At 34.6% G+C, this 26,391-nt stretch overlaps 1 protein-coding gene across 1 annotated transcript in view; it reads left to right on the forward strand.

The window, feature by feature from the left end:
* The window catches only part of LRCH1 (leucine rich repeats and calponin homology domain containing 1), a gene marked incomplete at its 5' end in the record, with an annotated part of 115,336 nt that overhangs the window by 49,295 nt on the left and 39,650 nt on the right, over window positions 1-26,391 (forward strand). Inside the window, 10 exons of the mRNA XM_083854422.1 lie at window positions 4,412-4,556; window positions 7,418-7,544; window positions 12,701-12,806; window positions 13,300-13,436; window positions 14,622-14,749; window positions 16,619-16,703; window positions 19,634-19,739; window positions 20,861-20,981; window positions 22,481-22,543; window positions 23,602-23,685. Coding sequence (XP_083710548.1) covers window positions 4,412-4,556; window positions 7,418-7,544; window positions 12,701-12,806; window positions 13,300-13,436; window positions 14,622-14,749; window positions 16,619-16,703; window positions 19,634-19,739; window positions 20,861-20,981; window positions 22,481-22,543; window positions 23,602-23,685 — 1,102 coding nt within the window. The remainder of the gene's footprint in view (window positions 1-4,411; window positions 4,557-7,417; window positions 7,545-12,700; window positions 12,807-13,299; window positions 13,437-14,621; window positions 14,750-16,618; window positions 16,704-19,633; window positions 19,740-20,860; window positions 20,982-22,480; window positions 22,544-23,601; window positions 23,686-26,391) is intronic.

Here is a 26,391-nt window from a genome sequence, read left to right on the forward strand (position 1 = left end):
AAATTGGAGCACTTCAGTAGCTTTAGTGAAAGAAATGTCATTATCTGACTTCGAATATTATTTTTGATATTTTGACAAAACCGTTTTGGTTTCTGCAATGCAATTTTTTATACCATGTGTATATAGTATATATATGTATAGTGGCACCTGGTTGTCTGGCTGTAAATTGTGAAGTCAGGAAGGTCCCTCAGTGGTGGCACTTCATTGTGGTGGAGGTTGTCAGAGCTGTAGGAATGAAAAGGTTTTGCTGCAGGGATGGGGGCCAGTAATTACTGCTGTAAGGGTAGTGTGGTTCCTGGCCATGCAGTGTGCCATTCACCAAACAAGGCTCGGAGTCCTCTGTTAAATGCTTATTTACCAGTGTGAACTTTTTTGCTTTTTATTGTTCACTCCCAGCTAAGGAAGTGTTTATTTTGTGTAGTTCCTGTCTGGCTTCCAACATAGTAACATTTCTCATACAAAAGCCACAAGTCATTGTGCCAGAATTCTGCTGACTCTTTTAAAGATCAAGATTCCGTCTAATATTTTTCTAAACTGGCTTGCTTATTTTTTTGTGTTCTGTTACTTTATTTTTGAGTTTTAACAAACTTGTTCTTGGCAGGGAAAGATGAAGTAAAGCCAGCTGTAGTTTGGAAATGTCTTGGTGTCACAAATAATGAATGAATGGTGTGTTTAATTTAAAACAGGAAGCTCACTCTATGGCATGGACTCCCCCTGCCCCATTGTTTTGTATTTCTAATTTCATTACAAATTTCATAATGGAGGGTAGAGGAAATAGTGACCTCAGGTGACACCTACCTGTCCTGTCTTGGCAACCATGAAATATCCTTCTGCTATCATAGATCCATTATTTTATTAGATCTCCCTTGTGTTGCATAGTCTAAGCAAGTTGTTCAAAATTCTTTTAAACACCAGCAAATTCCACACCTCTGTTCATTTTCTTTACTGTAGCAAAAGCCAGTCTGTCCAGTAACTTCATTATTAGTAATTACCATGAAGTGTTACTCCTCAAATTAGTGATGTAAGGGGATGTGTAGTTTAGCAATTTGGGAATTGTAGAGTTAAAGAATTGCAGGAAGAAACTAAAGGTTTGCCAACTAGTTGTTTCTGTACTGTAAAAGTGTTGTCACAAGTTGTTTAAAAGTGTAGTTTCTGCATTCTTCCTTTTCCCTGAATAACCCAAGAATGCCATAGCAAAATATTTTTCAGAAAGTTTATGAATGGTGACAAAACCAAAATACATACAAAGTGTTTTTCTCAGTACGCTCAAATAGTTCTGCAGTTTCCTAAAGACTTAACCCTTCTATTTTATTCTAGAACTTGTATTTCAGGTTAACTCTGAGTTTTATGTAGACTTAATACTGTAAGATGCAGAAATTTGAGGCAAAAGTACCTTTGTATAAAGTAGTATCAAAATAATGATATAAACTTCAGAGGTTTCTCTACATGTTTGTATGGATTTATAAGGTACGGCATAAAACAGTTTTGCAGGCTGTTTTCCTTTTAGTTTCTTACAACATGTGCTTTCCTATGTGGAATTTTCAGAAAGCTGCTGAGCTTTCTTCACAGCTGCATCATGTTCAGAGGCTCACACTTTGTCTAGGATTGTATAAAAGCAATCTATTTTCTTCTTTAACTTCCATATGATCAGGGAGGTCTATTTTTCGGCAGAAGTTATACCACTAGTTAAAAATGGGATGGGCATTCTGTATGTCAGATTCCATTCCAGTACTGTGTTCCACAAAGACATTCAGATTTCCTATTAATGATACTCTAAATTATAGTGGCAAATTTCTGCTTTCTCTTTTAAGTTATGTTACAACAGTGTAAATGAAATGTGCAGTTTTTAGTCCTCTGCCTTATACTGTGAATAGATTAGATTTTTAAAGGTTATTTTTATTGTCATCATAATCATTATTTAGGAAGCAACAGTAGATAGAAGTGTTGAAATTATCTTACTGTGATAACTAGACAGCAACAAATAATTGACTTCCTTTGTTGTGCATGTAGTGTGTCCTATAACCCATGGTCCTGTGGATGACAGGAAGGGATTTGTCTGTTATGATCTGTGTGGTTTTTGTTTTTCTTTCATCAGTTTAACAGAGGTAAAACATTGAAGACAGCAATAAATAATGAGGGGAAAAAAAATTAAAGGCATTTAACTGTGTAAGTAATGTCTGTTTTAGGAGTGGAGTCAATCTAGTTGCTATTTTGCTTTTTTGAGATACTAGAATTTTTCAAGAGTGAGTCATATTGTGGCAACAGTCTTTTATTTGATGTGAAGATAAATGAGAACAGGCATGAGGAGGGAGTTAAGGTGGCAGGCTGCAGTTTTAGGAGCTTGAGAAGAAGTAACATTTTATTTAGATCTGTGTATCACTGGAGAGGGATCAGGTGAAGGATGGGTTGTTACTCTCCATCCAGTGGAGAGTAACATACAGGTTGTTTTCACTGTAGACAGAGAATTCACTTCACTCATCTGGACTTTGCTGCTCTTTCCACTTTAAAGGAGAAAGTGAGCAGAATGTTCCTGGCAATGTCACCACAGAAAAGCATGATTTAAAAAAAGTAAGGTTTTCTTTGCAATCAAATTGTAAAATACAAATAGCCCTGGCATGATTCAAAAAGTTACAGCATGGCAGTCTTCTGTTAACATCTGATAATAAACATAGCTTGAAAGGCAGCAGAATTTTTTTGGAATGCCATGCTGGTAAACAAGTGTTCTCAAGATAAATAGAAAACAGTAGAGAATTAAAGCACTAAAGCAGGGCAACAATGAAGAGCTTTCTCCTGCTTTGAAACAGTAGTAAGAGTCACTCAACAGGGAATGCTTTAATTTGATGTCAGAAACGAAGGGAAGAGAAGCTGAGGTAATGCTGCATCTAACCACCATCAAAGCCTGATAAGAGAAAGCAGAGCAATTAGAGTTGCTATTGTATAGTAATTTAGAAGTGAATAATTTTGGTTGAGGAGCTCAATTCAGTCATGCTACCATTAGGGTCAGCAGAGCTGCTCTCAGTTACTGTACCTGAAGGCCATCACAACTGTCTTGGTAGGGGATGGAATAATGAAACCAACTTCTTGTAGGAAGCAATGAGATGAAGCAAAGTAGAGGCTGACAAGAATAGAATGTGCTGAATTTTCACTTGCATTGCAGGAGATAAGAACGAAACTTATAAGTCCTTCTGACTGGTGATAGGTTTGAATTCAAGCTGTGCTTCTGCACAGCAAACTTCAAAGGAAGTTAAAAAAATTCTTCAGATTTCTACCTGTTTGTTCACAAAAAGCAAAAATGTGATGTATGGTCCTAAGGACAGGAGACAGATCATCAGTGCCATGGAAATAATCCATATTTTAGCTGACTTTTCCTTTTAGTTTAATTAAGCTTTGAAATAAGCTTTGGAGGATCAGGCACTAGGCTTAAAATAGCAGCAGTGAAGTGAGGAGATCATGAAGTTCTATTTTTTTTCCTTATGGACGGACATTTCACTTTTTGCATAGGGACATTTCTATTCCTTCCGCTTAACGGGTGACTGTTCTTCACGTCAGGCTGGTGACATGGGTAGGAAACATTTGTATAGTTGCTGAGGATAAGATATTTGTTCTATTTGTTCTTATTGTTAAACAATGATTCAAATCCAACTTGATTCAGTTGAAGGTGTCACGCATTATTATTTTATGACTTGAGCTCACATCAGTACTATGACACCTCATTCTTCACACGGCGGTAGTTAAGCAACAGAGCTCAGTAACATTTTTTCCTTCTTGTTTTCCTTTGTGTTTGTCTGCTTAGAATAGGAAATGAAGAATGAATAACTGATAAAAAGTCAAAAGCTTTTGTTCTGTGGGTACAAGCAGTGTCTTGGGGATTGGAATCCATCACTGTTGTCTTGTATGTACTTATATAAAATCCATCCTTGAAGACCACCACTGTTTCTTTGTGTAGCATTCATTTATAAATGGTTTTGACCCAGGAAATGTCAGTTTGAAGAATTACCTGAATTATTTATTTATCTATTGAAAGAAATTTAAGATGCAGTCCTGGTTGCTTGTTTTCTCTCAATGCTGTCATTTGCACACATCTAACTGTGTATTGGCTAGATCTTTGGCTATGTTATATGAGCTTTGGAACCTGCAACTATTTCCTCAGCATATTGAGTCCTGCAAATAATTACTTTTTATTAGACCAAATAAATCCTAATTGAATGTTTGCTCTTTTATGTGCAGCCTGTTCCATTTCAAAATTGTAAAAGTTTGCATTAGCTTTACTTTGCATAATAAAGATACTGATCTAATTGGCTGTCCCTCTGTAAATTATATTTATTCACTTACTTTAATAAAGTGCATCTTTTCAAAGCACATCTTTATAATGGTTCAAAAAGTGTTCATTCTCTCTTTTTCCTCTTTTCAGATTTATCCAAGAATAGGTTAACTGAAGTTCCTACGGAATTGTGCCATTTTGTGTCACTGGAAACACTAAATCTGTACCACAATTGTATCAAAGTTATACCAGATGCCATAGTAAACTTGCAAATGCTGACTTACTTAAATTTGAGGTAAGTTTATCTTTGCCACATTTTTTTGTTTGCAAATATGTAAAGCTTTTTTTGTATACACTTTATAAGGTTCTGGAACAACTGACTGCATTTTTTCATGTTACTGAAAAGGGTAATGCAAAAGTTCATCGGCTGCAGAGACAGCTCTGTATGAAGGCATTATAAATGCCAAAATGTAAAAATTATTACTGAAAGAAAACCAAGCATTATTAATCCAGTTCTGTCCCTTAATCTTCCAGCAGATCCAGAATGCTAAGCTCATCAGTTGTATTGTTTTAATTCACTTCTGACGACAAATTTTGTAAAGCTTGACATACATTTTGCGGTTAAAAAGATGGACAGAGGATTTATATTTTCCACCATAGGGAATGGAATGGAAGAATGTGATATTGTATCTGTCACTAGCATAGTCATATTATGAAAGAAATACAGCTACTGCCTTTTTTAGGAGAAAGTGGCAAAGAATTAGACATCTTTGCTTACTTTCCAGGAGAAATCTGTGTGAATACTAATCAGTACAGAGAATTGCATTTAGTTCAAGTGCTGGTGAATGCACACGTGCTCTTGATGGAGGGCAGGTGAGCCCTTTTTCAGTTGGAACAACAGAGTTTTCTTTGCAGTTAAGGGTGTAAATACTGTAATAGTGAAGATACAAGAGTCTGGTCTTTGTGAGAATGAGGTCTGAGTAAGGGTGAAGTGGCTCTTGGCCTTTTAAATTCAGAGAATGAAGGTTTGATCATCAGTTTTATCAACACTGAAGATCTTTCTCAAGTCTATATTATTACTGTACTGCAGTTTTGGCTACTGTGGAACACTATTTTGGCTCTAAAAATTGAAGTGGAATGTCGTATCCTGAGTATATGCACACATACAGGAAATAGGACTTGAGATTTTGAATTACCGTTTGTTAAATATACATAAAGAATTCAAAAACTGGATTAAGTTATTAAATATACATAAAATGTCTTGGTAAATTTAGGAATCAGAATTAACTTGGTTAGAACTTAATGTTGTGAAGCCATGAATTAGAACTCTGTGTAGTGATAGAATTTGTGAGTCATCACAAAACTAGAATAAATTTTGTATCACATATGAGAGTAAATTGGACAAAATAAAAGGATTTTTTTTTATTTGATTAAGTAACTGACTTTTCTCTCAGTTTAAAATTCCCTCTTCAATTGAATGTTCCCTTCCTCCTGTTAGTTGAATGTAGTGAACAGTCTGAAGAAGGAAATACATTCTTGACTTTCTAACCAAGTTGTTTCTTGGCAGATTTAAAATGCATGTCTTTTTGCCTTTTACCAGCAGAGCCCATATGTTGAATAGCATTGGAAAGTGATGCCAAGAGATCTAAATATAGTCTTTGGGCCTTAGTGGATACCATTCATGTCTTATTTAAAGAAATTCCTTTGAAACTAATGATGATTTATTATTCACTTGCCCTGGTTATGGTCTGTTCCTTATCTCTGAGTGGGTTGCTTCTGAGTTCTGTGGAGCTTAAAAATTGTTTTTACTTATTTTTTATCTGTGTCTGATCTGCAGCGTAGGATTACTGTTTTAGAGTCTAAGGATCCTCAATTTGAGTTCTTTAGAACTTGAAAAAATATTTCCAAGTAATTTTTCTGAGAAGTTGTGTCTTGGTTTTCTGTAAGGACACTAGAATTAAGAAACGTGGCTTCACAATAAGCATTGATGTATTTTTTCAGCTGCTGCTGGTTAGTACTTGAGTTTCTAATTCTTATTTTCTTTGGAATATTGATATCTGTCTGTATCCTGGTATATGCAACAGAGATAGGATGGTAGTTTGCCTTGTACAACATTTTGAGACTGTTGTGTGGAGCATGAATATTCATCTCTGTATGCAGCTTTGTGGCACACTGCTGGATTGCAATTGAACAAATGCTTTGCAACTTGTGGAATTTTGATTTTTTTGTTTTTGTTTCACCTCAATATTGCAACTCCTACTGAAATTACACAGGACATTTTTTTCCATGTGTTTCCAGAGTTCAGCCATCTGTCTTTGCTTTCTGAAGCAAAGTAGGCATGTAGGCAGGAACTAATAAAAATGGTTTATACTGGGTGCCACTTTAAGTTACTGTTCATTGTTTTACTACAGGTTAATAATCATAAGAAAGAAAGTGTTTATTTTAAAGAAAAATTTTAAATATTCTAGGAGAGAGTAATTACTATGCTATTCTGATGAGCATAAAGTTTCTTCTGGGAACTGAGCCACAAATTACTATTTTTAATCTTGTGGACATCACAAGGGGTCATGACGTTTATCATCTTTAACTCTAGCTTAGGAGTCTTGGGAGGAAATGAACTACTGATAGTCCCAGAAGTTTTTGCTGTATTTACCTGGGTTAATAGCACAGAACCATAGAACAGGAGGTACAAAGTAGTCTTCAGCTGTAAATGTGCTTTAAATTAATTGACAAAATAACCATTTGTCTGTAATTTATATATTTGTCTTTCAGCTGTAACAAAAGGCATCCATTTTAATGGCCCATAAAACCACAGGAATGTTTAAATACTTGCAAAATACTGTCTCAGTTGACTTTCCTGTATTCATTAGGAAGGGAAACAGCTGTTCTTTGTGACAAACAGATCTGTTACAATGTTGTTAAACTGATACAATGCATTTTTTTCCAGAGTGGTAAATTTCTCAATATTGTTAGTCAATAATCAGGTATATCTGGTGTGCAAGTGTCTTCTTGATGATTGCCATTTGAAAACCTCAGTTTTATCTGCATAAAATATGACCCACGAAAATGAAGGAATTTTGCAACTCTCAGAGTTTATGTGAGTGTACAGTAGAACATCACTGATGGTTTTAATATTTTTGTTTTGTTTTGTTGCAGTCGAAATCAGCTTTCTTCTTTGCCAGCTTGCCTGTGTGGTCTTCCTCTAAAAGTCTTAATTGCAAGTAACAATAAGCTAGGTTCCCTTCCAGAAGAGATAGGTCAGCTAAAACAGTTAATGGAATTGGTATGTTACTGATCTTTTTTTTTTTCACTTTTTATTTTGACTTCTTTTGAGTATTAATAGAAACAGTAAAATTCACTTTTCACCTATATTTGAATAGGTGCTTAATAGTATAATGTAGTTGGCAAAACTTAAGTTTTTAACTTCAAGTGTGTTGGATAGTAACACAATAAGAGTTTTCTTTATGTTCTTCAGGACTCTGAAACAACTTCACTGCCCTCAGTTCATTCAAAGCTCAGTTTCAAAGTTCCTCATCTCCACCATTTTTGCTCACTGCCTGCCCTGGCTCTCAGTTTCACTGTAAGGTTGTACGCCCCACAGCACCCTCCCCTCCTGCTTCCTTTCTGTGTTGTTGCTATCTGCTTACCACACTGCATTCCACTCGTGATACTGCTCTTATCAGCTTATTTTCATTTTATTTCACTACATTTGTCATGCAACTTTCCTTTCCTGGAACACCCATCTAAACAGATCTACAAAATGATTATACTCCTCTTGTTTTCAAAGCTGTCCACATGAATATTGTTTCTACAGGTAGTAGATCATTTAGAATATATTGTCCAGTCAATGATAGTCTGAAAAAATATTATTTGGTACTATAGCATTAAATTAATTTAATTGCACAAGTTCATGGAAAACATATATAAAAATGCTTCCTTTTCTCTCCCTTTATCTTCCTCTGCTATAATTGTAGGCTGAGACTGAATTCTTTATGACATACGTGTTCTGGTTATTTCTGTTCATTTTGACCTTTTGAGATACAAATTGACAAACTGCATTTTGACACTGCTGATTTATGCGTAGTAAAACAGACTGATTTGATCCTCCATACAGCTGCTGGTATCTCCATTGACAGCAGTTACCTTGCACATCTTTTCTCTACCTGAAAGTGCCTTATTATCATATTCATGTCTTTATGATAGTAGTTCCTCCAGTAAATTACATTACAGAAATTAACAACATTGCTTGAGGCCCCAGCCCTGCTATTGATTCTTCATAAGTGGTATGAAGGGGCAACTGTGGGGCATTTTTTTTCTGATATTCTTGAGCAGCATCCTGTGGTATCAGGCTTCTGTTGCATATTGCAATTGATACGGCTGTTGATGAGGATGATGGGGGTAGTTACCTTTTCTTTTGTGACTGAGTTCAAGACTAGCAAGTTTGTTTTGTTTGGTGAGCATTATTAATTTATCTTATCAAATATTTTAAATTTTTTTTTGTGTGTGATGGGTTTAGTGAGGTTTACACAGATGGTTCTGATTTAATTATTCTTAAAAATGTGTTAGGTTACAGCACTGTTTTTGTTATGCTTAAAATAGACACAATAAAGACCAATGGTTCCAGTTTTATAAATAATTTAAGTTAAATTTAGTAGAAAGTTTAGTAAAAACTAAAAGCTTGAAATCAATGTCGAGTATATACCCAAAGCAGATTGGATTTGTTCAGTTCAAGCATATCATGTGTTTAAATTCTGGAATTATGGATTTTCATATTGCTTTCCAGTTATAGTATAGTTTCAGTGTTACTGTTTGTTATAAAGAACAAAACAATTATTGCTCTAAAAGTGTTTCATATGAGAGGCTCTAGCTACATGTCAATTTGGAAGCCTATAGAAGATACATGAGAACTGAAAAAGGCCTGATGATTGTTCTTTGTTATTTAGCAGGCATTGCAGGGGGGGGCTGAATGAAAAACAAGTTTTTGTTAAATTGAGCATGAGTCTTTTCAGATGACCTGATTACACAGTTTGATGCCACCATGTGTGTTTAGGACATTTCTAGGGAAATGAGTGGCACTATTTAACTGGAAATGACATAACTGTGATGTGTTGGGAGAAGCAAATAGTGGTAGGATTGAGAGTGGGGATCTGTATTGGCATGTATAATATAAAGCAGTTAGATCATTGTTCTAAAATGAGTAAAAGAAACAAAACACATTAAGTCATATTGCAGTTGTTGCACAAAAAACTCAGCTGTGTGAGAGCAATGCCAGCCTGAATAGTGTGAGATTCAAGAAGAGGCATCACCCAGCCCTCTGGCAGGGAGTGCTGTTGTTTTGGTATGTACACAGTGCTGGCGCTGGCCTGGGTCAGAGGAGAAACCCTGAGATGCCACCTGGCTCTGTGCAATAGGACATGTCTAAGCAACCTCAGGTTCCCCAAATGTTTCACAAGCTGCATGCAGTGAGATCTGGCTATACATAGCAAAGGGTTCTTTTTATCTACCTTTTTAATACAAACTTTACCCCTATAGTCACTGTAGAATGATACAAGTATAACTTGCTGCAAATTAGATCTTTCCAATTAACTCTGCATTTTCCCTTCTATCCTCCAAACAGGGTAGGTAATGGTTTTCCTATTACACATATGTATTTTTATGAATTTCATATCTGTACCACAGAATAACTTTGATATTACATGCAGAAAACTTCCAGGTATTCTTTTAAATTTAGAGTTCTGACAGGTAACTTACTTTAGTGCTTGTAATATAATTTTTTCTCCCTGCAGAATACATTGCCATCATTTGGCAAAAAAATTTGGTTAGGAAATTTATTTTTGTTTGCTGCAAAAAAAAAAAATCTATAACTCAGTTATGCCTCTACCGTCAGCCAGGAGAACGCAAAATTAGTGTGAAGATAATCTGAAGCTTACTTTCTGCCAAGGAAAAGTAATTAGGCAGTATTGCACTTCTGTGTTCTTCAGGTAACAGCACTCTCCCTCTCTGGAATGCTCCTATCTCATGTTGGAAGCCTTCAAATTACTCTGGGATTTATGTCCTTTACCTCATTCATCTAATCAGAGACAGCCGCCTGACCATGTGGGACTTGCTGCCTGCTGTTGGCTAAAAGGGTTCATGTGCTGTGTAACTTTTTTACTGTTCAGCATGGCTTCTATGTCACAAGCTCTGACTGAAGCCATGTGATTTTAGGAATAATGGCTCAGTCAGGAGTCCTGAGTTTAAAGTTATGTAAGGAGGAAGTTCGCCTCAATTTGAATGGTTTGGATAAACTTCCCTGTGTGTATGAATAAATATGTTAATTGGAGTCAGAGTACCTTACTATTTTTTCTGTTTATCTTGCTGAATATATATGCTGAATTTGATTGGTTTAAGGCCATTTAAACATTACCATAAATAAAGGGAAACAGCTGATGATTTTGCTTTCATGCCACTGAGCTGCATGACACAGAAATTAATGTTAAATGTCCTTCATTTAATAAATCTTAAATAAAAACCTTACATTTCTCTGCTTTTGACAAATTCCCTTGTCATGACAGGAAATGGCCTATCATGGTGAGAACAAAATAGAATTAATACAAGAAGTCTGATCTCAGGAAATACTGGTTCCCCATGGAACTTGAGTGTTTGCACTTCAGTTCCCACCAAATCTCCCTCAAGCTGAGTTCCAAACTGCTGGTTGCGTAATTTCTTTAAAAATTGCTAGCTTGGAAACCCTAGGTGTTTGATAGTATTGCTTCCATTACTGCCAAAGTAATGAGTTTAATGTGTATGTGACTGTCTCTGTCACATACACACTCATGAAGTCTAATAATAGTCAAGAGCATAACTACAAATGTGACAAGTCTTTGTTTTCCATGGCTATTCAAACAAAGTAATAAAAAAAAGCAAGTTGGACTCCAGTGTTTAGTAGGATAAAGGATACTGCTGTCTCTAGAGATCTTGTGAATGCTGACATGCTGTCACAACAGATCAGTCTTATTGAGGATGTTTTGAAAGGCTGTAAGTGGAAGTGGACTTTGTTTTTGAGGTTACACACTCCCAGCTTTCTTTTTCTTTTTTTGATACTGCTTCTAGAATTTACTGTCTCTTTCCCTTCCTTGTTCTGGTGTGTGTGCCTAAGTACACTTGGTCTAGAATTTCTTTGCCACAAGGTGACTTTAAATTCTGTGCTCTAAAAATCAAGTATCTAATTATGAAGTAAATTAAAAATAGGACAGTAAAGCTTTAAAAATAAATGATCTGGGAACAGTACAATTAACCAAACTTTGTGACAACTTGGGCAAACATGCACTCATTTAATTTCCTTGTCTAAAAGCTACAGTAATTTCCTGACCGTGTTTTGACAAGGGAAGGAAGTCTTGGCAGCAGTAAGATTCTATTACAAGAAGAAACTTGTTGGATATAGGGAATAGCATTGCCAGATCACATTTTGGTTTTGCTAACATTTTTTTGTTAACTAAATTTTAGTCTCAAAGATAGGGAGTTAATATAATGCTTTTGGTATTAAAGCAAGCATCTTCAAAGACATGACTTGGAAATCTGGCTTCTCAAACTTTTGTAGAGCTCCCAGATACTTTATAAATCCATTTGAAACAGTTGAGAGAGTGAGGAGTGTTCTGTTGGCTTTTCAGGAAAATTGGGCATAACCCTATTTAGCTTTCATACTGTGAAATACTATTTCATTCTTTTAGTTCAGAAATGATAGCATAACTGGGACATTACTCAAATTTGCAGGTTACCTGGGATTTAAGCAGAGGTTTCCATGTCCATTTGGCAGCAAAAATGACAGCTAGTATTGAATAGTTGCTTCATTGCAGACTGACTTAATCCAAGAAGTTGAGCTTTCATGCACATTCATAGCAGTTTCTTGCTTGAAATAGTTAAGCAATGCTAAAAAAGCTCTGTCCCTTTGCATTGTGGCCTACTATGTGCTATGCTGATCAAATATATGCCTTTATTGAACATTACAGAATGCTATTGCTGTATTACTATTATTTTATTTTGCTTAAATATTCCATCTTGAAGAACAAGAACCTTTTTAAAAACTCAGATCCACACACTTGGATTTTTACATTTCATCCTAACATATTTAGTTATATAGTCACTATACTGAATTATTCATACAAAGACAAGAGCAAAAAATTGGAACTTCTTAAGTAAGTAGTTTTGAATATTTCAATAGAAATTAAATGAATTTCAAAATTAACTTGTTCTTTAAATTAGAAATTGGTCTGGTTTTAAGTAATATGCGAACATTTTCCTCTTTATCTTTTTTTTCGTTGTGACTACAGGACATAGATTGTTGCATTTTTTCGGGTTAATAAAATGTCACAATGATAATAGGAAATTAGCTATGTTTGTATAATGGAACATGTAGGACCTGAAAGTTCATTATTATTTGTTATTGCTGTTTTACTGTAGGATGTCAGCTGTAATGAAATCACAGCTTTACCACAGCAGATAGGCCAGCTGAAATCTTTAAAAGAGCTGAATGTCAGAAGAAATTACCTCGAAGTTTTACCCCAAGGTAAAAACAAATAAACAACTACAACAAAAAATATTTACAGTAGCTCTTCTTATTATAATTGTGAAAGTATTTTGAATCATATAAATAGATATGATTAAAAAGTAGTTTGTGTTCAAATTTATTCCATTTGGGTCCGCAGAATATAACATTCAATGGTATGCATTGAAGAACAGTGTGTGAGGTTTCTTCAATGTATCTTTATAATTCTAGGCAACTTTTAAGTAGAACAAGTGCCTTAATGCAGTATGGGAAGGGTCAGCTGAGTTTCTGGAAAAAAAACATTTCAAAGTATTTGTTTTAGAATTTATTATCAATTGTATAACAACAACACTCTTTTATTTCCCAGTATAAAATGGAGTAAATGTTGATTTTATTCCTCACTGAGTTTGTATTTTTTCTGAATGCAAAAGAAGGATTGTTCAGAAATATTTTATTATTTTATGCCAAAAATAAAAACAGATATAACACTTTCTCTCCTTTTTATTACTTTTAGAGCTAGTACAGCTTCCCTTGGTAAAGTTTGACTTTTCCTGCAATAAAGTGCTTGTGATTCCAATTTGTTTTAGAAAAATGGTGCAGTTACAAGTATTACTGCTTGAGAATAATCCTTTGCAATCTCCACCAGCACAAGTAAGTAACAGCTATAATTTAAGTTGTGCTTTAATATTAGATGGCTGCTAACACATTTTAGACTCTAGAATGTCACCTTCTGCAATTGCAGGCTTCTGAATTTCAGTCTTCACAGACTGTTGATAGTTGTCGACATCTAAATAAGACATAGGATGTATCTAAATAAGACATTAAAAATACCCTCTGTTCACAAATTTGTACAGCACTTAAACCAGCACACATCTAGATGTCCATTCTGTTAGCTGTTTATTTTTGTAATTTCTATTTGCATATGGAAGTTAACCTTGGAATATGTGTATAATTTGGAAAAAGAGTAGTGATAAACTTCCAGGTAATTTTTCTTTCTGTTAAAAAGAATCCAGTTCTAGAAGGTTCTACAGTGATTTTCTAACTTTAAAAAATATGCAGATGGTCTAAAACACAATCCATGTGAAATTTATTTCACTTTAGAGTGTAAGTTTATAGATTGTGAAAGAAATAAAACTCCTCTCTGGAGCTGTAGGTTGCTCTGAGTAATAAAGATAAATGAATGCAACCTGTGTTTGCTGCTTAAGGACAATTTTGTTTTTAACTTATTGGACAGTAGACTCAGACTGCATCTCTGAGAGCTACAGTTGTTCTCTATCAGCAGCTGTTGAAATACTTAAGAATTTTATTACATTGGAGAAATGCCTTTCATAATCAATCATGATGCTGCCTTTAAACTAAAAAAATACAAAGCAAGAGGTGTGTACACTTAAAGAAGAAAATGAAGCTGAATTGCATCATAAGTATGCTTGGACACTACTAAAAACAATGTGACCAAGAATATAAAGAGCACACTAATTAATTAAATCTCATTATACACTAATTTTGAAAAATAATTAATTACTCAATTTATAGTTAGTAATAGGCCATACCATATATTTTAATGTATTGAGTTAGAAGCTCATTTGGACTTTTAAAAAGTAGAATACATGATTTTCTTGTTTTCTGCCTTAGTCTCTGAGGATATTTATGCTGGTACACACAAATAATTGAGTATATAATTGAAATACTTATTAATTAATTTTAAAAAAGGATAAAATCTATTTTCCTTTAAGTGCAATTTGTAATATTGAATTTCAGAGAGGTTTACACTAAGCAACAGTGGAGTAAATGACTTTTTTTATTTTAGTTTAAACCTAATTTTTCCTTGTCCCACAGATTTGTACAAAGGGTAAGGTGCATATATTCAAATATCTGACTGTACAAGCCTGTCAGATTAAAACAGCAGACTCACTGTATCTTAATGCCATAGAGCCACAGCATTTGCCACAACCTGTGGAAGAGAGGTATGTATGAAAGTCTCACTTGGTTTTTTCATGTAACACTTAAAACAATAAAATAGTATTTATCTTTAGGTTCCACAGTTTTCTTTCTTTAGATGCTGTTCAGAGTGTACTTTTTTTTTTGCACAGAGATTTCATTTGCTTTTATTGTAATGAAATCCCTGTAAGAATTTAGAAAATTAAGAATCAACTATGATTGAAAATAGCAGCACATTAGTTAAGAGTGTAAAAGTGAGCCTTAGTTTAAATCTAACCTCTTTCTAGTGGACTCCTTGAATATATTGAAAATAATCAGATGGTAGTTACATTAGGTGTTGGCTCAATCTATCTATCCAAATTTTAATTTCATGTGTTGTTTCATGATTTATGTTTTATAATTTTATGTGATTTATATGTTTACACATTTATGGCAGCTTAATCTTTTTTAATTCATCCAAAGTCACCTGTCAAACAAAGAGAACTACATGAAAATTGAGATGCTTTTAAAATGAATTGTGCTGATTTGTTAGCAAAATGGGGCAAAATCTCTTGTTTCTTGCATCAGACTTGTAGGAAATGGCATCTTGTACCATGGTTTAAGGTCAGGAACCAGATACAAAGCAGCTCCTTTCTATGAGAATCTCCATAGCTGGTTGGAAATCAGCTTTTAGCCCAGTCTTTCTTTGCTACCAATGGCAATGTAATATTACTAATCAGAGAAAGTATGATATTTTTGAAGGGAAGTACTCAATGAAACAAAGTGTTGATATGAATAATAGTACAGGTGTTACTGCTAAAACCTTGTGAGGAAAAAGCCAAGAACTGTTACGGAATCCCCCTTTCAGTCATCTCAATAAGGCTGGAATCAAATTGTCTTCCTCCATGTACATTTGGAGATCCCTTTGTGAATTTCTATCAGATAAATGTCAAAGGTGAGAAGAATCCAGGATGAAGAGTAGGTATTCCAATTGGGAAACACCTACTGGTTCTCTGTTTTGTTCTTTTAGTATACAAGGAAATTGACAGGTATGTCATGTCCTGTCTGGTATTTTGGTCATATTGAAGAATGCAGATTAGGGTAAGGGGGTGGTACAGAGTGGATTTCCAAAGGAGTTTCTGCAAAACAATCATCAGTGTTTACTGATAAAAGGTAGTTTAAGATTAGGATTAATGAATCAGATACCTTTTTCATATGAAAACTGATAAAGCTCCTTTCTTAAATTGCTGTGTCAATCTGATTTCAGTATCACAGCTTTCAAGATAGCAAATAAAGGGATAATAAGGTATATTTTTAAAAAAAAGGTGATGAGAGTATTGCATCTAATAGTGCACTTTAAAATGAGTAGAGGTCATATTGGGTAATGAAACCAGAATAGAGAGCAGTTGTCATTATAACAGTAATTTTCTCAAAAACCTAAATTCCAAAGTCTATTTTAAGGCACCAAAAGGAGGTTTCTGTGTTAATAATTACTTCAAGCCTGAGGGAGATACGAGTTCTGTTTTAATGGATCAATGGTTACAATTAAATCACTTGACTTCACTTTGAGTTTTACTATTTTGGTTTCCTCTCCCATGGCTAAATTGCTTTAGTCCTGTGCTGCTTACCTAGTAACTAAGCAGTTTTTCCCACAGTATAGAAAAAAGCAAGCTGATAGCAGATGATTTCTGTTGTTTTGTTAATCCTTAGGCTAACTAGTCATGCAATCTGATCGATTTTACCATCACTAGATTGTAAATGTTTACTGTTTTATTGTACTAGGCTATTTCACTTTTACCACTAAGAATAGTTTGAAATTTGCTCTGAGTTAAGTGAGACCAGAACAGAAATTGAATGTAAATCCTATGATAGCTTTTTACTGGTTTTTATTTTTTTTTTTTTTTTTTCACATCTAGCATTGATGACATCTACCCAAGTAAAAAGGACTCAGATTCAGGTGTTGGTAGTGATAATGGTGATAAACGTTTGTCAGCAACAGAGGTAAGTTACTTGCCTTTTGTGTCAAACTCCTCTCCCAATACTCATATTTTGACTGTGTTTTAAGTTGGGTAATAATGTGAAAAGGTTTTTAGATTTAAAAAATCTGCAACCATATCCTTGACGTAAATTTTACACTAAGAAATGGCTAAAACAAAGATAAAAGGAGACTGCGGTTTTATTTTTTTAAATTTTTTTTGTCTGTACACTGCTTGGAGTGGCCAGTGAGACATTTGCTTCCAAATGGTTACAGACTTGCCAATAGTGAAAATTCTCTACAGTTTTCTGTCAGTTTACATAATCTAGAGAATGAGAAACAAACCAGAATTCATGTCTGCTGTCTTCAACAAAGTAAACATACTAAAAGGTTACAAGCTGATGACTTCTCACATCTTTGCCTGATTAGTCTTTCCTGTTGAGAATTTACAGGGCACAGTCCCAATATGTTCTGTGATGTGGTTATGGCAGATTGCTATCATGAAGAAACTTTAGAAACTTTGCAGATTTTAATGTGTTTTAATGTTCTGACAGCTAGGAAATGCGGAAAATAAACCTTCAGATCTTTTCCTGAACTTTGCTGTCTGACTGAGCAAAGAGAAAGGAGAGCTTTGTGGGACTATTATTGTCCTAAGCAATTAGAACTGATTCACAGAGGTTTTTTTCTGAGGCACTGCTTAGCTGAACAGGGCACTAAATCTATGTGGACTTGAACTGAATAGATAATGATAAATAAGTAAATAATTAGCAGTATAAATCAGTGATGATGATCTTTCTGAAACATACAAAAATGGAATTTGTGGTCTGACCTAATGGGAAATGTCTCACAATAAAAGGATGACCTTCTTGCTACTTAAAATAATTTTACTCTGATTCTTTAATGTTTTTCTCCTCCTTGCAGGAAAAGGGTTTTTGTTTCTTTTGAAACAAATCTATGAAGAATCAAGCTTAGGTACTGAATTTATAGTTACTCAAAAGCAAATTGAACATGAATCCACTTACTCACTGGTCTTTTAAACACAATAGTACTTTAAAAAACCCACATGAATTTCCAAGTGTTTGGGGAAATTTCTTGATAGATGGAAGTGAACCAGAATTGTTACGATTTCTAGCCAAATCTCTAATGATTTACCTCTTGCTATAAGAACATTCAGTCTGTTCAGAGACACTTAAAAACTGTTTTGTCAGTCCTACACTTCCTGAAGCTCAGTTGGCTTGTTAATGAAACTGTTATGCCAGAATTTCCTCTTTAGCTATAAATATCACAGTTGGAAAATAGATCATGTTACCTATAATCAAAATATAGCAATTGAAATGCTGCAAAAAATATTTTGAAGACTGCCAACAGGGAGCCAATACATATTTAATAGCACAAAGCTTTTTTTTTATATGAAAACTATTTACTCATTCTATTCCCACCTGACTGCTGCTCTACTTTTAAGGAGAAATAAATGCTGAGATCAGTAATCCCAAATGCATTTGGTAGTAAGTTCACCACTCACTTTCCTTCTGATGTGACCTTTAATACCTGTGCAATGCATGGAAATTGTGCAAGAAATACAACAAGTACAGGTTCATATGTGTTGTTAATTACAGTCAGAAAGTTATATACCAAATATTGGATAAACGTTAAATGATCAGTCACAAAACAATAATTAAATCATGTTTCTGAGGGGTTTTTTTTAACGAATATAAACTACTGTTTAGTCTGGAGAGTAGTGGCTATTGAGTTTTCTGTTCTTTTACAGAAAATACTACAATGTCATTTTTCATGTGTAACCTAATGACAGAAATGAATCACTTCTTTGAACACTAATGTGGGTTTCAAGAAGCTTGGTAATTGACTTTGGGTGAATACAGAGGAGGGAGTACTTGATGAAATGAGCTGTTCATGTTTCTCTTTCGGACTTGGTAGGGTCCTTACAGCATCAGTTTTCCCAGCTATAGCCATTTGGGCATTTCAAATGAAAGATATCTTGTAGTGTTCTGTAAAATTGATCATTGCAACTTGAGGGCAAATTCTGCCTTAAGGCAGTGTGCCATCTACCTCATCTTTTGTGAAAAAATACAGCATTTTGATTAATTTTACCTCTTCATTTGGCCTTATTTTTCCTTCTGTTAAAATTCATTAGAATGAGATTAGAATGGTCTCTGTGCTTTAGTACCAATATGAGTGATGCATTAGTACCAGCAGGAATACACATGAAGAATCTTTCTAAGTGCATCGTCTCAATTCTGTCTTAGAATAATGTTAGGTATTTTTGATTCTTATATGTCTATTGTCTTCTTTTGCTGTCTGAATAAAAATTAAAACTGTGGAAGAAGGAAGTTGGATACAGTATTTCTTTCACCTGTGAAGGAGCAATACTTTTGTATTATCCAAGGCGGCTTTGGATAGTTTTTGTTTAGTAGTATAGTGGCAGGAAACACCTGGAAAATTAATTGCAGAATTGTGTAGGTTCTGAAAGTAAGACATAGCCTGTTAAAGGAATATTTTCTTGTTTCCAAATTGAATAGTCTGTTCCTTTTTTCAATACCAATACTCCAAAATATTTTCCTTGAAGTGTGTGGTACTCTGCGATATGAGGCTCAGTGTTTCTACAGACTTTGGTGGCTACAAGGAGGTCCTGTTTTCATCTGCCCCAGAGAAGCACAGAAAGCAGCAGCACAGTGCAATGGTGTCAGTGCAAGGAGAGGACTAGTGTAGTGAGTAAGACAGGAAAAGACGACATGTGAATTGTTCTACTTGGCAAATCTCCTGTGAGGATGTATTCAGCGTGACTACAACTTCTTACAGCAGGATGTGGTCGTGTTAGATGTTCTGGTATCCTCTCCCATGTTAATTTGCAGCTCTTTAGTGAGCACTCTTGTTAACATGTGCATTTTTATCATTCTTGGTTTGAGCTGGGACTAGTGTTTCTTTTATTTTTTCCTAGCCATCTGATGAAGATACTATCAGCTTTAATGTTCCAATGTCAGACATTGTGGAAGAAGATCATATTATAAAGGATGATTCAGGTCACCATGCTAACTCAAGAAAAGGTTGGAATGTAAAAAACATGGATGTTAAATATAGGGAAATTCTCTTGTTGATTCCATGCCTGCCTACTTACCCAGAAGGCTTTGGGCATGCATATGTGGTTGTGTAAAAATGATATAAGTATGCTGCTTAGAAAATCTTTACCATACTGAATTGAGTCTGTCTAGTAATTTTCCGTAGAAATTCCAAAAAACTTGCTGTACCTTGTCTCAAGAGTTAATGAGATCTGATTCTGACTGGGGGAAGAAAAGTTAAAGTTGGTTTGAGCAATGCTATCCAACAACTTATATCAATGTTCAATAATTTAGCAAAGTGCAACGACAGAGCCTATTTCTATAGCTGGAGTTAGTATGTATATGAAGCTTTTTTGGTCAGCATCACTTCTGGAAATGAATAAATCTCTTTGTATTTTGTAAGAGGTCTAATTTTATCCTTTTTTTTTAAAGTAACTTAATATTTTTCTGAATTGCTGAATCACTTCTGAAAGTGATAAACAAGTTCTGCACATACTAATAATAAATGGCAGGATGAGGTCAGCAAGTTGCATATGTAAACCACATAAATAGGAGATGGCATACCCTCAGTGTTACTCACTTTATTGAACTTTTGTTGAGATACTCATGAGAATTTGGTAGAATATGAAGAGAGATAACAGGATTATATCCTACAGTATTTATTAGAAAACTGGAGAAGGTAAATCATAGGATCATATCCTTGGAAATAATATATGTAGGCAAGGGATTGGGACAGGTTCTGAATAATTTTGCTTGGTGTTTGATGGTTTGTTACAGCATGGTAACTCTGAAATTGCATTCGATTGCAAGTCACTGCCTAAGACATCTGAATGTCTTAAAACACTGCACAGTTGTCCAGCTGTGCTCTTGTATTGGTACTGGCAAGACAGACTTGGTGTAGTTCAAAACAGGCTCCATCAATGCCTGCTCTGGTGCTTCTGATACCCAGCTGTGTATGTCCAGGGAATGCATTTATAACAACTTAGAAATGAATTGGCGTCCCTGTTTACAATGAAAAAATCTTAACCTGTTAGAAAGGTTTAATGTGAATTTAAACTTTGTTTTTGAAATCATTCTTCTATCTTTTTTCTTTTCATTGCTGTTCCTAGTGGAATTCCATCAAGGACCTTCACACGTGTTTGTCAATGATCAGTCAGGAGAAACAGGAAACCAGTTTGATGAATCGGATACTCTTACTACTGAATTTATGAGCTACATTAAGGCAAGTTTGTGACAATGTTAAGTGGGGGAAAATATTTTCACTACTTTTATAAGTGCAGAATAAATAGGAATGATAAACAGCAGATATTTTAAGGAATAAGAGATTGCAGCTGATATTAATTGTTTTAAAAATATACAGAAAGAAAAAATAAGCAGGTAGGTTTTAAATTATTGCAATTGATCTAGTACAATTTACCCAGAACTCTATTTAGGATATGTGAGAGTTATCCATTAACTAGTTTAAGGCTTGAAGAAAAATGACAGGTTTGTTCTGTGCTATTTGCTTTATACTTTGAATTGAGTGATTTGTTGTGTTTGTTACATTGCTAAAATGTGAGATGACTTTGTGTTAGCTGTGATGGCTAAAGTTTTGAAGTAATGCTATGGTAGTAAAATGCATTTTCTTAATTTTTTAAACATTATAGTAGCAGTTGAGGAATCTTTAAAGACAAATTATATTAAATCACCTTCTAGAATAAGTGCTGCTTTTTTGTTGTCTTATAATATGTACCTTTGTTATAGGAAAACATCATGGTCTTTATTCCTGTAAGGTGAAGAAAGATGAAAAGGAATGGCTTTATTTATTCTTCTAGGGATTGTCTCTGAGAAATGAGCCATCATTGGAGAGTGTTAGAGAAGCTGGTACACTCTTCGGTGTCATATACAGCAGAATTGGGTAGAATTTATTGGTGTAGGATGATGCAGCTGATGTACCAAATACATGATAAGCCTCTGTTTTCTGCTGTTCCTTCTCTACAAGTACAAATACACATTCATTCAGAAAGCTTCTGTCTTTACTGGCAGCTGAACTACTTCAGTGCTCCTGCCTGTGTGGGTTGAAAGAGTTGCAAAGCACCAAGTGGAAACATAAAAGAGATTCAAGTTTTCAAATAAATAGCACTTCATACTTATAGGTGTGGGGGATCCGGTTTATGACTACACTGAACCCAAAATAACTCCCTGACTGATATGAATTCCTGGATGCAACTTTTGTTCCAATTTGTTCCTTTTAAAAAACAAATGATTCATGACTGTCAAAATTGTCAAATATGAATCCTGTTAATAATTATGCATGAAGTACATAATTGCCACTGTTTGCATGTTTGGAATTTCCTTGCTTTGTAAACAAATCTGGCTGCAGTAGAAGAGCAAGTAGGAGGAGAGTTGGGAGCGTGGTTAATTGAAGCATTGTTTCTATATGCCAGAAAGTCACAAATGGAATCTGGGACATAGAACAAAGAATTCTTATGCTGCTTGACTTTCTTTTTACAGTTAAAGGAGGGTAAGGGCTGTTGACCTCAATAAAATATTCTGAATAGAAGATCTTGTAATCAGTATCTTAAAAGAGGGTAGAGTGAGGAATGGAGCAGAAGCGTTGGATTGCTTCAACCAGCCAACCTAAAATGTTACATAAATTAGGTCAGTGCTGAGTCGGAAAGCAAAATTTATCTGCCTACTTAATTGCAAAGTTCAGTTCTCATTACCACGTTTGTCTACTTACAGAGCAGAGCAGCGGAGTGTGATGAATTATTGAGAATAGAAGAGGACACGCAATGGCAAGCAGACGAAATGTGAGTATATTTAATGAATCTATTAATAATTACCTATGTCATTTAATTAGTTTGACCAGGACTGGTATGACTTTACTGTTTAATAATTTTGTATATTTGGAGGCATGACAATAGCATAAACCTTGCACTTTGTGGGTGCTCAGTGTTTTATATTTTATTTCTGAATAGAGTGGATGTTATATTAGATGTAATTAATTTGTATGCCCCAATGATTTTTTGTCTATGTAGGATGCAATCTTTTTTAATTAGGTGCTTTGATATTTTGTTTATAAAAGGCATTGCTGAAAAAATATCATCAAAACTTGTAAGATCTAAATTTAATATACATTTAAAAAATCAATTTAATTAGAAAACATATCTTTTTTTCTTCTTGCTTGTCATAATTTTAACCTTGAAGCAATCATTAGTTTATGGATATTAATTCCAGAGTAGAACAAATGAACATCAGTTGCTGAGATAAGTGCATAAGGAAAGGGAATTCAGCATGACTGTACTGCGGAGTTGTCATTCATCAGAACAGTGTAGTCCTATATGATATTTGAAAAAAAACCCAGACCTGAAGGGAGGAAAGAATAAGTGCTTTTTGACAGAGCCTTACTGGCAGAACTAATGGGAGGTTATATTTCTGCTCCATAAAAAGAATTATAAATGTTGAAAAGCAAAAGAAAGCAAGCTGGCCCTTATAAAACTTCACTGTATTTGCTGTTTGTGCTGAAACAATGCATGGGATGAGTGCCTTTCAGAGTCACATATTGGTAAATAAATTTTCAAATTTAGAAGTCGTTCTGTTTAATTGAATGCTAGAAGTTTAACTTCATCACATTTATGTATGTATGTATTAGGCTTGGGGGGCTTTGCTAAGGACAAAGTGTTGGAGAGGTTTTTTCAGAAAAAGCTCTTTCCATAAATTCAGCACATTCCAGTGTGCAGAGAAGCTGTTTTTCCCCCTAGAATGTTTGCATGCCAGTAGGAAGGTGAAGCTTGCACATTGAAATTCAGACTATTCTTGATAATTGCTGTTGTACTTTTTTTTTGAATGTTTTTGTTTTCTGTTATAGAATAAATTTACCAGATGAACAGACTATTGATATAGTACTAGAACAACTAGGAGAAGCAGTAGATTTATTACACGATTCCATCAGGTATGCTTACAATAGCTGATATAATGATATAATAATAATAGAATGCAATCTATTTTTAAGTTTTTTTGTGAATTAGCTTAGAATTCTGGAAGCTCTCTGGAGTTACCAAGTGCTTTGTTAGCATACCAGTGTGTGCAAGGTAGTTTAGAAGGAAACTCACATTCACTCTCTAGTATCTAGACAAAATTCCCAGTAAATTAAGAACGTAAAAAAGAAACCTAAAATCAGAGGTAGGGACACCCCTTAACCATTTATCTCATGTGCACTAATGTGATTATCTGAAGTTTTGTCTAGGATTGTCACATTTCTTTTAGGGACTATAAATCTTCCTCTTACTCATGCTTGGTATATGTTGTTGGATTGAGAAGGGCTTCTTGCCCATCTTCATGCCAATTCAATGAAGCACATAAAGGAGGTGCCTGAATTAATGGTGAAGTTTCTTTAGTTTTCTGAAATCCAAAGGAGAAAGAAGAAGAGGCAAAAAAGTTATTTAGATTTCCCCTACTACAGAAGGCAAGTTTTTATAATTCAGATGCCCATTTTAAGTGGCCAGAATCACATAGAATGGCTCTGGAACTGTGGCTAAACAAAAGAATAAGTATTTAGAAGAAAATAAGTCCTTGCCTTACTGAAAAAATATTAAAATAGTGGTGCTTGTAGTTCTGTCTGTCCAGATGCTTGCTATTGCTTTTCTTAGTGTCATCACCTTTAGAAATTAAGTTCATTTCAAAACTCATTTTAATTCTTAATTCTATGAGGTAGGTGGTTTACAGCTTCATTTCTCTGAAGATTAGAAACCTCCTTGTCACTTCAGCCTTAAGTATGCTTGATTCTCTTTCCTCCCTTGATAGCTACTTGCTTTTGTGACTACACTGTTCTTTACTTTAAATGCCTTTTTTGAACTGCTTTTTCATCTAGAAGACTTTTGTACTTTTAGGACAGAAATTGATTCCTGTTAATATTTCTAGAGAGACAACTGGCTTTATTTTACATCATGCGAAAAATACTTGAATTCTTGAATCATACACTAAATACTTGAATCAAAAATATTTTTGCTTAATAAAGTGTTGTAAAATTAGGAAATAGACAATTAGGAAATTTCTTTAGTTCCTTTAGCTTCCCAGTACCATTACTTCTGCATCTCATATGAGGCTTATGACTTTGTCAGAAGAGTGTTGTAGTTCAGAGGAAAATGTTTGTTTTGGAAACAATACCAGCAAAAATATTCTAGTTGTTAGCCTGATAAATTTTGTCATTTTGTTTTTTTTTGTTTCCAGATATTGCCCTAATACTTTCTACATGCTTAGGTACTTCTATTAAATTAAGAAGGTCAATAAAATACAGAAAATCTGGTTTTTGTTTACACACAAATATACTTTCATTAGTAACAATACAGTAAATTTCAAAAATTACTTTTAAAAGTGGCTAATCATATCATGTATGTCTATATTTCTCTACTGTTGTTTTTGCAGCATGTTGAGGGAGTTTGTGGCAGTACTTTCTTTTTAACCTTAAAACATGAGCATTTGTATTTAATGAGTGTCATACAGGCTTTTCAATATACGCCTCCTGTCTATCAGCACCCAGACCTAAGCAGCAAAGATACATCTGAGTGCCCAGTACTTGTCAAATGATGCTTTAGACTTTGTCCTCTGGGCCACAGGTTCCTCATAATTTTTTAAAATTTATTTTAATAATTACTGGGTTTTGTGGCATTTTGTTATATGATTGCTTCATATAAAGCAGTGCAAGTTTTTTTTTTCATACTCAAGAGGTTTTGTATTTATTCAGATCCAGAAGGGAATTCAAATGCTTCTGTTGCTCCTTAGTTTAAGATGCGCAAAATTGGCATTTGCTTTTAGCTTAAACCTAGAATATGTCAAACATTGTAACTTTTTCCAGTTTCCTTTGTGCATCCATATAACTCTGGCCTAGTCAAGGTAACCTAACTGAAATAGCTAGCTCTATCCAGGATCATCCTTATCTCAAACCGAAGGCCCTTTAGGAAGAAATACTGTAGGGGCTGAAGCAGTTGGTGATGCTGGTACAACTAATGTGCAGTGACTGGGATTCTTTCAAGCTGTTTTTGCTAGTGGGTGTGATTATTAAACTTGTAAAATGCTTGTCCAGTTATTGTTGGTTTAGTGTTCTGCAGAATTTAAAATCTTCAAACCCTATTGCACTTAGATTGAATCTGAAATCTCTCTTCCCAGAAAGAAAATGCTGCCTTTCTTAATATTTTCTGCATTTGCATTGTATTTCTATATTTGCTTTCCTATATTTCCAGCTTTCTTTCATTTTCTGTTTCACTGCATTATTTTCAGCCACTGTAAATTAAGTGGAAATATTTAGGCAGGGCTGTGGCTTCCATTTGAACACTGGATTCTAGAGGTTAGATGCAGAAATCTGCAGGCTTCTAGATAACAACATGGTTGTTGATAGTAAATAGGTCCTTTTGTTTTGATATAAGCCATTGCTCAGGGTGGTACTTTTCAGATGAGACTATGAATGATGCTTCAGTCTGAACTGAAGGTGGCATTTCCAAAAGCTCCTAAGAGATGACATTGAAGAGGTTAAAATTATAACTATAAAAGTATTAAATATATGTATTTGTTTGCAATTAAATATTGAACAGAGTGATGACCAAAGCTATAGCCCAATGCAATGTTTTTATTTCAAACCTTGCAGATTAAGCATGGATATTTC

Source organism: Zosterops lateralis (assembly GCF_965231275.1).
Source record: "Zosterops lateralis genome assembly, chromosome: 2".
Classification (NCBI taxonomy): Eukaryota; Metazoa; Chordata; class Aves; order Passeriformes; family Zosteropidae; genus Zosterops; species Zosterops lateralis.